The sequence below is a fragment of the Ammodytes marinus genome, assembly GCF_949987685.1.
Source record: "Ammodytes marinus genome assembly, chromosome: 5".
Lineage (NCBI taxonomy): Eukaryota > Metazoa > Chordata > Actinopteri > Uranoscopiformes > Ammodytidae > Ammodytes > Ammodytes marinus.
The window spans coordinates 8,054,680-8,066,638 of record NC_137234.1 but is presented as its reverse complement, the minus strand read 5'-3'; the positions used below and the strand labels follow the sequence as shown (position 1 = coordinate 8,066,638).

Below are 11,959 nucleotides of genomic sequence, written 5' to 3'. Positions count from 1 at the left end.
ACTTTTTGTGCCAACCTTAGCTTGTGTTATATAAACATACGCTCAGTAGCGGCCTCAACTACACCTGTTTCAATTGAAATGGGCCCCGCCTTCTGGGGGCCCCCCTTTTTAGAAAAATTAATTGTTTTAATAAACAATGCTTGTGCATGCTACCAGGCCCAGGGGTTCAGCGGGGCCATAAGCCAGATACTGATAGTCACTTTACATGTCACATTGTCAAAGATTGCATTTTACTTTAAAATGGTACACATTTTCTTCCAGGGGGGCATGCCCCCGGACCCCCCAACAAGGCCCCACTGTATCCCAAAATCCTGTGGGAAACACTGACTTCATTAATATGTTTTTTTTTTGGGGGGGGGCCTTCAGGAGTCTGGGCCCAGGGGTCCATTATTTCATAATACGTCTATTAACAAACTGGATTCCACAATCTTTTTTATTTTCGTGGGAACAATGCACAAGAATTATTTATAAAAAATAAAATAAAAAAAGTGGGGGCCGCATGTCTTGAAACGGGCCCTCCGATCATTAAGGCCGCCCCTGTATACGCTACATGCCTAAAAGCCTAATCATATAGACATCGATATAAACGTTTCAATGTAATCTTATTACAAGAATATTGTAAAACTTTACCTTCACTATTGATGCAGTAGGCTGTATTTACCTAGATGTGACCAGCACAGAGCAGGAGATGGTAACAGTTTGTGTCTTGTAGATAATTGAATAGATCAGTCCTTCACCAAACAGCAAATTTTCCAAGTGGGGCCTTTAAGGCCCTCTCACACACAGAAACAAGCTTTCTATGTGTGAATTCTAAATTGTTCATAAAAAGTAGCTATCCACCCTTTATCTGTTGAAATGGGCCCCTCCATCATGGAACATGGGTCTGCAGAACAATCTGTTAAAAATATGAAAAATAATGTTCCTTCTGCATCTCAGGATTTGATATAGCCAATAAATTTTCCCCTCAAAGTGCACCAGATTGATGCATTTTACTTCTGGGGGGCGTGCCCCCGGACCCCCCAACATGGTACATGGTCCCTCCAACAGTATCCCAAAATCCTGTGGGAAACACTGACTGCCTTAATATGTTTTTGCCATTAATTGCATGTATCTGTGCGAAAAAGTCAGTGTACCTGACTGGATAGGGAGGAGTGGGTGGGCCCTTTAAGAGTTTGTGCCAGGGGCCCATTATCTCATAATCCGTCTATGACCCTGCGGTGTTATTTAGTGTTTAAACCTGTTTACATAGTGCGTGACTGTACCTATTGTTTAAGTGTAAACCAATCACAAAGATTGTGTCATGTGGTTGATGCTTTGTGTAAATGATTTAAAATGACTGTTTTCACCTGAAGAAGTATATTTTCGTACTGCAAGCCCTCGCTGTGCAACGCGAAAAGACCCGGGACACTCAGCCATATAAGCCTGTTCCTGCCCCGCCAGCTTCACACTGCTGTCATGATGAGGGGGCTGCTCGCACTCACTGCGCTGTTTGTGGTCGTTATCGGCAAGGAGACTTTTGAGGGGTAAGTGGGTGTATGTGTGCATTAATATGAAATAAAAAACTAATCAATATGCTTCTCTGGTTATCTATAGTCTATACTATTTAACTGAATGCACTGAATGCATCCACTTGAGGGCCAATTTGATATAACAACTCAAGAAAAATTTACTATTTAAATTTCAAATATATTTTTCTGAAGTAGTTTACAAGGCCAGCACAGGTAACCATTTGCATGCATGAAAGTTTTTAAATTGTAGTCCAGATTACAAGTTGACATCTTTTCTCAATGACCTAAACCTGTAGCCTGGCATTCCCAGACCTACCATTAGGCGCTGGCAAATTAAATTCTGAATCAGCAAAAAATTGCTGATTCAGAATTTAGACTCTTTTGTCTAAATTGCAATCAGTGCACCCCTATTCATTTTTCTATAATTATTACTGCACACACTAGGATATAATATTAATTGAGAATCTCAAATGATACCAAGATGACAGGCTCAAAGGTAATTAGAGCGAAATGTAAGGGTTAAGGTTATGCAAGTTTTCGATCATACTTTGTGTGCTACCAAATTTATTTTTGTGCTACTGAATTTTTTTTGATTGCTAGCACCAGTGCTACCACCTAAAAAAATAAGCGTACAGCCCTGGTCTGGGCGCTCCGGTGGCGTAGTGGATAGAGTGCCTACTATATTGGCCTTCTTTGCAGTGGTCGTGGGTCCAAATCCGACCTGTGGACCTTTTCTGCAGGTCATCCCACCTCTCTCTCTCTCTGTCTCCCCATTTCAACTCTGTACTATCTAATAGAATGCCAAAAAATTATCTTTAAAAAATTAAAAAATTAAAAAATAAATGTAAACCCTTGTTTTTCTCTGTTCTCAGGCATCAGGTGCTTCGTATCATTGCTAAGGATGAAGTCCAACTGGCTCTTATCAAGGACCTGGAGGACATGGTCGAGTTTGAGGTCAGTTACAACCCACTAACAATCATTTAAAATACATTCTGAAATAAAACATTTAATTTTTAGATAATTTTAGATTACATTTTGTTTGATAAGATAAGATATACCTTAGTTTCCCGTATAGCAACTGCATCACAAAAACACACTTGCCATAATGCACCTTCACATATAGAACATAAATTACATGGATTACATAATACATACATAACAGAGACAGTTCATGAAATACCCGCTTGGAAGAAACGTTTTTACTACGATAATAACTACCTAAATACAAATAAAAAATGTAAAGATTAAATAATAATAAAATACGAAAAGGTTATAAAATACAACTTCAAAGCACCTTGTAAAATTATATTAAAATGTAATTAATGTGTATGGTGTGTGTGTGTTTGGTATCAGTTGGACTTCTGGACGGCTGTGACCGATGTGGCCACTCCAGTGGACATCAGAGTGCCTGTCCACACTCTGCAGTCCGTTAAAGCTTATCTGGAGACTCAGGAGATTGAGTATTCCACCATGATCGAGGATCTGCAGGTAACGGACTGGATTCTAAAGTGCATGCTTGTTTAGGAACTACATTTATTTTTTAATTTCTGATACTACAATTGGTTTGAAGTTTTACAAAAGTTTGAGCTCATCCTTTCTAAACTACAGATTTCTTTTAATCGTTAAAACCTGAGATGATTTTTTTCCCTGTAGATGTATTTTCTTAGAAAAAATCTTTAAAACCGTTAAAAATGCGACCAAATTTTGAACTGAAATGTGACTGTGTGATATGGTTGTCGTGTTTATTTTTTTATTGGTTATAAATAATGGATTTTTTTTAAATCGTTAAAACCTGAGATGATTTTCTTCTTGTAGATGATGCTGGATGAGGAGCAGCAGGAGATGAACTCTGTTACCCGCGCCGCTGTGCCCAGAAAAACCGACAGCTTCGACTACTCCAGATACCACACCATCAGCGAGGTTAGTACACACACACACACACACACACCCTGGGCGCTGATAAGAGCTGACAGTTCTTTACCGAAGTATGTAATAGCCAAGGGACACTCATGAAGAAAGACTAAAGGACTTTGTCTTTGAATTGGTTTAGATCTACCAGTTGGACATGTATGGAAAAAAACAGAAAGGTTTCCAACTAGGCTATTATGTTGCAACCCAAAATGATAGAACTTTGAATTGAGGATTAAAACTCACTCAAGACCAGACAGTGCTATACAGAATAATGTCAAACTCCAAAGGCGCTCATGAATAAAGACCAATGAATTTGTCCTTTTAGATCTACCAGTTCCAGGACATGCTGGTGGCTGAGAATCCCAAAATGGTCTCCAAGATCGTGATCGGTCAGAGCTACGAGGGCCGTCCCATCAACGTGCTCAAGGTAAGGTGGACATGAGTTAAGAGCAAATTAAGATTTTAGTTTACACTAAAAACCATTGTTCTTCATAATGCAAAGTAAATGACTTTCCTGACAAAATTAAGAGATGTTTTCATGTTGGATAATCTGGTCAGCCTGTTGGTGATGGGAAAACTACAAACACATTACAAATACAAACTCACTCGCAAAGATCTTAGGACAGCAGACGATGGTGTCATAAAACACTACCGCTTTCGTGTAAAGGGGCGCTAGAATCAACAAATGGAAAGTTCCTCATAGCTACTCTAAATAAAATTAAATAACTAAGAAAATCATTATTTGATGCATTTCGTATCTCATTTATTTGTTGAAATTTGTATACTTTTCCTTCTTCTCAGTTCTCCACCGGCGGAACCAACCGTCCCGCCATCTGGATCGACACTGGAATCCATTCCAGGGAGTGGGTCACTCAGGCCAGTGGAACCTGGTTCGCCAAGAAGGTGCTTTAATCTATCTATCTATCTATCTATCTATCTATCTATCTATCTATCTATCTATCTATCTATCTATCTATCTATCTATCTATCTATCTATCTATCTATCTATCTATCCATCCATCCATCCATCCATCCATCCATCCATCCATCCATCCATCCATCCATCCATCCATCCATCCATCCATCCATCAATCTGATGTACTTACTAAACTGTGTTCTTCACATGTCTGTGAGTAGATTGTGACTGATTACGGACGTGACGCCGCTCTCACTGCCATCCTGAACAAAATGGACATCTACCTGGAGATCGTGACCAACCCTGATGGCTTCGCCTACAGCCACAGCACTGTGAGTTTACCTGCCTCATTCAGCCTCTTGATAGACAATATTCATGCATGGTGGTATCTGAAGGTTTATATCAGGGTTTTTCAATGCTGTTTTCAACTTTAGCTTCCCATTTGCCATGACTTTGGCTGTTAAGAGAGTTATCTAATTGTCATGTGATTTTGAGCATGGCATATCTTTACCATTCAATTTTAAAATAATTTAATACAACTACGACTACTAGTAAATAATGTCTTATTTATAAAACTACCATATGCAGTGATGTGATGTATCTATTATGCCATTGATAAGTTAATGTGTTGTTATATTACAAACTTTCTGACATGTAACATCAGTTCAGTAAAGACACGGCATGGTATTGTAAATATGCATTTTGCATCAAGAGTTAGGGTGTATTCACACATGCCGTGTTTAGTTCGGTTGAAACGAACTCAGGTGCACTTCTGCCTTCGGTGCGCATCTTTCAGGCAGGTGTGAATACAGCAATCGCACTCGGGGGCGGACCAAACAAGCGGACTGAGACCCAGCTGAAGAGGTGGTCTCGATGCGCTTCAAAACGAACTCTGCTGCAGTTCGTTTGTGGTGTGAATTTGGCCGGACTCGATCCGACCCAATTGCAGGAAGCACTGCGCCTTTGATTTCTTTTCTTTTCTTTTTTTTCTTTAATCGCCATCAGCTTCACGTTATGGGAAAGTGTTGTTGTCGCCGTTGTTAGGAAGATTAGTTGTGGTTTGACCGGGAGCCCCGAGCGAAAATATTACAGTTGATAATGACGCGTACACATGCTTATATGTTCAGCGATCAGATGGAGAGGTGAGCGTCTCCCGCACAGTGCCAACAGGTTCACCCTGCGCTTTGCATGAAGTGTGTGTTTTTATTTTTCTTCCCAACGTGACCGTCAATACTGTCCCTGTGTCAGTTTGGAACTGAACTGCGCCGAACTGACACCCAGCTGATACACTGCTTAATCAGCTGAGTGTCAGTTTGAGCCTATTCTTCTCTCGAGCCGCGCGTCCAACAGCAACAATACAGTAGGCTATACATTATGTTTCACATCGTAGGCTACAAGCCACATAACGTGGCATTGACATAGGGCTACATATTATAACCATATGAAACAACAATAATTAGATTTTCTTCTTCTTTATTTATAGGCTAGATGTAGGCCTTTTTATTATTTTTAACCCCGTATTATATCAATGATATATTTCGCAGTTTTTACTTCGTTCTTCCTGCTTCTCTCCACCCCAGAATGTCTGTCCAATGAATGAATGACCTCAGATCACGTGTGGTTTTGCTTCGTAATGCTGGTTCACTTGCAAAAGAGGCAATATGAAAGTGGACCGCACCAAACAAAAAAAATCTAAACTCTATTTGGTCTGGACCAAAGCAAGTGAACTAACGGACTTTCCATGTGTGAATACACCCTTACATAAAGAGATTGTAGTGCCGAATCGTTCCCCATGGCTGACAAAAGACAAAGGCTGTAGACTGGACTTTTCATCAGTTTCAGGTTTATTTCAGGAGATTCCAACAGGACATTTACAGAGGTGGGTATTGTAGCATCGAGCAGCAGTGAGTAAGAGGGGCTCTCCCCAAAGCTGTTAGTACACGCTTGTGCTAGCTTATATCACGAACCTTGGTATGCTAATACTCTTAAAATAGGCAGATGGTCTCATCATCACGGGTCCCAACAACAAGTCCTTTTATATGTGTTTTTGTGTCTTACCAGTGACCCCAACCTTTAAATATGTCTGCTCATCAACCTCTATTTCCACCACAAGATATTGTGCTGTTATAGACATGAACCCAAAATACAAACTTTCAAATTGTGATGAGTTACTGTGATGTTTCCAGAACCGTATGTGGCGTAAGACCAGGAAGCCCAACCCCGGCTCCAGCTGCGTGGGAGTCGACCCCAACAGGAACTGGGACGCTGGCTTTGGAGGTAAACGTTTTTCCCTTATAGCTTAAATGTAACAAAAAAAGTTACCCACCCTAGCTTTAACAATGACTGCACTTAATTTTGTTGTACCTGTTACAATGACAATAAAGATATTCTATTCTATGATAGATAGATAGATAGATAGATAGATAGATAGATAGATAGATAGATAGATAGATAGATAGATAGATAGATAGATAGATAGATAGTTCAATTCATACCCCTGCGGATATTCAGGTAACAAGTAGCTCACGTAGTCAGTCAACAAGGCAGGATCGCATATTCAGAAGGTGTTAAAGCTCACATATTATGCACTTTGCTGTCAATTTTATATGGTCTAAGTAGTCCCTAATACTTATTTTTTTAGATGTTTGCTGAAAAACCCGTTCAGATCATTTATTGTAGCAAGCCTCTATACCCTGATTGTCCTTTGGTCTCAGGATGACCTATATTTGTGCGATCTGGCTGGCCCCTCCCACCTCTCTGCCGGGCTTTCTTTATATGTCCATGGGGCTCTCCCACCGTCTCTGCCGTGCTCTCGCAATACTAGAGAGACACTGCGTGACTGCGAACACAGTTTTTACCCGGAGCTAAGCCATAGCTGGTTGCTTGTCCCAAAGCTAATAGCTATAGCTATATGTTGCAGTGGTTAGGGACGCCACCTGGAGACGTGGGATGTAATCCCGGCGATGGAAACCTTAGTTTTCCCTGGTGGAGACGAGACGGTGTGGATCCTCTGGCAGCATCTGAAGCCTTCCTGCATCCACACTATTCGCACTTTACTTAGTATTACCATGTAATCACCTGGTCAATGATCAAATTCCTTCGTGATTTTCTCTACTTATGACATCTATTGTATGTCCGTCCTGGGAGAGGGATCCCTTACTCTGTCGACTCTCCCTGAGATTTCTAAAAAAAAAAATTATTCCTGGTAAATGGTTTTTACTGGGAGTTTTTTCTCAGCCGAGCTAAGGGTGTAAGGGCAGGGTGTCATATTGTATCATATTGTATCATATATCATATTGTATGAAATGTAAAGCCCACTGAGACAAATGTATTTGTGATTTTGGGCTATACAAATAAAACTGATTTGATTTGATTCTATACACCAGTCAGGCAAAACTACCAATAAAAACTATTATTTTAGTTTCACCGTTTAAAAAAAAGCACAGGTAGCTTCCTATCCGTTGTGTTATTAAAAACGAGGCATTATTAGACTGCAAGGGGAAAGCTAAGTTAGTGTATTAGGAGCAAAACTTGGTGCTACAACCGAAGCTACATGGGCGCTAACGCTAAAAATAAGACTCGAGATGATTTAAACCAGTGAAAACAGTAGCTTCAAAGTGTGATTTCTACAGGAATATCTTCCCATCCTTTGTCATGTTAAAAATGAGTCATTTTCAGACTGCTGTGGGGAATATAAACAGCGTGTTATGAGCAAATGCTGGTTGCTTGTCCCAAAGCTAATAGCTATACACCAGTCAGGCAAAACTACCAATAAAAACTATTATTTTAGTTTCACCGTTTAAAAAAAAGCACAGGTAGCTTCCTATCCGTTGTGTTATTAAAAACGAGGCATTAATAGACTGCTGTGGTTAAGATAAATTAGTGGAGTATGAGCAAAAGCATTCTGTGTTGGTGTATGTAACATTCAGGCTGTACTAAGGGCATCTTGTCGCTTAGCGGGGAAAACAACATGGCTGTCGCTCGGAAAATTTTCCATCGGATCTCGGGGCCGTGGACCAATAAGAAATGGGGGGGTGGGGTTATCATAGACTAGTGCACGGTGGACGTTTCTGGGGGGGAAGCATGGACATATAAAGAAAATATGGGGATGTGGCTGTGCCGACTATTACGTGATAGTCGGCGAGAATTCTGACTGGAGTATATTGGGGGGGAGGGGTGGGGGTTTCAGAAAGGGGGAGAGTGAGAAAAGGAGAGATTGTTATTTTTTTAATATTTTGGCAGTCTCTAGGCACACCGTGGACCCATGGATATGTTAGAATACATTTAAAAAGTGCATTTAGCATAATATGTGACCTTTAAAGGGTAACTAGTCCCCCTAGTTTGGGCTGACCTGCCTCCTCCCTGTAATTCAAAAAGTCAACTTGGGCGGTGCTGGGACGCGGGCTAAGAAAGTAAAGGCACACCCATACAGCCCAGTATTCTAATCTCTCCCACACCCTGCCTGCAAGTGTTGCCATGATAGATCAGTTCTGTTTTTGAAGATGGTGGTCATCATGTTAATAAGCTGGTATTAATTTACTACACACAATGTGTAGCCATGTCCATTTTACACAGCATTGCCTATGGTAATATGTGATAGAGTGTGGTATCCATTCGTTTCTCTGACCCTGTATTGACCCCTTTAGGCGCTGATGCCAGTGGTAGCCCCTGCTCAGAGACCTACAGTGGACCCAGCGCTCACTCTGAGTCTGAGGTGAAGTCCATCGTTGACTTTGTGAAGTCCCACAAGAACTTCAAGGCCTTCATATCCATCCACGCCTACTTCCAGTTACTGCTGTACCCCTACGGATACACCAGGACCCCATGCAAGGACAAGGCTGAGCTGGTACTAAATATACTTAGGCCTACTGACTTTTATGCCTATTTTACATACAGTCTGTGCTATTTACCACATTACACTTACTGACTTTTATTTCTATCTACCTTGAAATTATACTTTTTCTTGATCAAGCTTGGGAAAATTGATTGTAGGTCTCTTCAATGTAATAGTCCGTATTGCAATCCATAGGAGCATTTGCGTGTAATGTCAAACTGTTTGTTATGCCCCAAAATGCTGAAACAGCCAGGAAGTGGATTTAAGAAGAAGTTTAAATAATACTTTTACATATTGATAATTATACAAATGTTATTATTTTTTAAATTTGTTAGAATATGCTATAAAAAACATGAATAGAAGTTTATATGTAAACATGTATAATCTCTTCCTTCAGCACAACCTGGCTAAGAAGGCCATCACTGACCTGGCCTCTCTGTACGGAACTCGCTACAGATACGGAAGCATCATCGACACCATCTGTAAGTCAAAGCACTTCAACCACTTTAAAGGTGGAGTCAGCAATTCTGGAAAACGATTGTTGTCAAAATCAGTTAATATCTCCTCACAATCCCCTACCTGACTGTACTGTGTGTGTGCGTGCTTAAAAAATTGTGTTAATACACATCGTAGTCTCTGTAAACTGGTATGTAAACAAAGGGGCTATGTGAAATAAATCATGGCCATTGGAGAACAATTGAGACAGTCAAGTTGTAGCTAACATTCAGAAATCAGATTTCAACAACTAATTCTACCCTAAAACTGCCAACATTTACTATGGCTTCTACCTGAACACCTTAATTTTAAAATGACAATACCCTAAGCAACACCTTTAAAAAAGCAAGTGCGAAACAGCATACATTTAAAAAAAATATATAATAGGCTAATAGGTCAAGTGAATTAATTAATTAATAATAAAGTGTCATAAACAATATTAATATCTACATATAAACCTGTTTTCATTGCAGACCAAGCTAGCGGTGGCTCCATTGACTGGGCCTACAACCAGGGCATCAAGTATTCCTACGGTTTTGAGCTTAGGGACACCGGTCGCTACGGTTTCATCCTGCCAGCCAGTCAGATCATCCCCACAGCCAAGGAGACATGGCTGGCTCTCATGGCCATCATGGACCACACCTACAAGAACCCTTACTAAACACAAACTAAACTGTGTGTCTGTGTTTTTGTGTTTGTGTGTGGAAGTCATGTGGAAAGGCAAATGTTCCAACTAAAATGCCTTCTTAAGACTATTATCATCACCATCATACGTCACACTTAGGACACCTTGCCCTACATCTTACAAGCACAAACAGACCAATAAATGAGGACACTGAAAATATTCCTGTGTTGTTTGATCTCAATTTATTTATGCCACTTTTTGTGCCAACCTTAGCTTGTGTTATATAAACATACGCTCAGTAGCGGCCTCAACTACACCTGTTTCAATTGAAATGGGCCCCGCCTTCTGGGGGCCCCCCTTTTTAGAAAAATTAATTGTTTTAATAAACAATGCTTGTGCATGCTACCAGGCCCAGGGGTTCAGCGCAGTGGTGTAGTGGTGCCTGGAGAAGTGGGTATACTCTAAATTGTATTGTGCGCGCAGCCGCTTTTGCCAGTCCTACATTTCCCATAATTGCGCTGCCTCACAGCCCCTCGCGAGTAGTGGTCCAACACAGGCCTAAATTAATGCATGAATATAAGATATATTCAAGATGAGGCAAAAATGGTGTTTCAGTCAGAGATTAGTTTATTTTTAACAAACTGATTTAAAAAAAAATAAATAAAAAGCATTCGCAAACCAACTTTAGGAAAGATTGCTCTGGGTGTACTGCAGCAAACTGATTTTTAAACATCATGTAAAATAAATACTTAAGAGGTTAAGTACTGCTATGACAATAGCAGAGAGGGATAACAGGAAATATTATTTATCATACTGTGGCAATGCAGCTTTGTTCATATTTCACCTTAAATAAAAAACACATCCTCTTCCACACATCAACAATGCACAGTCCTAAAACTGAAAATGAAATAAATTATTTGGTTTCTATAGCTGAATACTATTTATAAACATCAGACATAGTACCTGTTAACAGATAAATCATCATAAATAACATAATTCAAAGAATCCAACAACATGTTCAAAACAATATAGACTACAAACAACAAATCCAAATTGAAGCATGCTAAACAATAAAATTCACATCAATAGTAACAATAGTATTCACATCTGTATGTATGTAGTGAACACACACACACACACACACACACACACACACACACACACTGTAATAAACAAATATTTTCACATGTCAACTGTTATATAAGCTGCCAAACTAACAACCTAAACTTACCCAATTTTTTGTTTTTATATCCTAACCAGGGGTTCTTGGACATAAAATCTTCTTTTTGTTTGGCTGTCCACAGGTCTGGCCAGTCATTATTGGTTGCTACAAAAAACAACATGAGTGAATGAAATACAGGCTATAGATGTAACTATTTAATTACAATTAGCCTCCTGAATTCTGTTCAGTGACATATTTTCAGACAGACTCACGAAATTAATTGGAACGTACAGGTAGGCTAATGTTAGATGCCAAAACAATAGAAGCAATTGAGGGATGAATAGGCCTATTATATTGAAAACAGGCTGTCTTGTGGTGAGGGATGCATTTTCTTGGGCCAGGTACACTTAACATTTTAAGTTTTCATTGTCTTAATATATGTTATTAACATAATTTACAAGGTCCCTGCTGCTATTAAAGTGCTCACCGTGGTTGACGTCTTTATTTA

The 11,959-nt window shown here is 39.8% G+C and overlaps 1 protein-coding gene across 1 annotated transcript; it reads left to right on the top strand.

The window, feature by feature from the left end:
• Window positions 1-1,455: 1,455 nt before the first annotated feature.
• LOC307250391 (carboxypeptidase A1-like) lies at window positions 1,456-10,445 on the top strand (the record flags this gene model as incomplete). The annotated part of the gene is made up of 11 exons (XM_080027459.1): window positions 1,456-1,523; window positions 2,381-2,462; window positions 2,862-2,996; window positions 3,324-3,428; window positions 3,745-3,846; window positions 4,221-4,322; window positions 4,557-4,667; window positions 6,522-6,612; window positions 8,982-9,181; window positions 9,567-9,651; window positions 10,138-10,445. The coding sequence occupies 11 exons, from the start codon at window positions 1,456-1,458 to the stop codon at window positions 10,323-10,325; spliced, it is 1,269 nt and encodes a 422-aa protein (XP_079883585.1). The 3' UTR covers window positions 10,326-10,445.
• Between the last annotated feature and the right edge of the window lie 1,514 nt (window positions 10,446-11,959).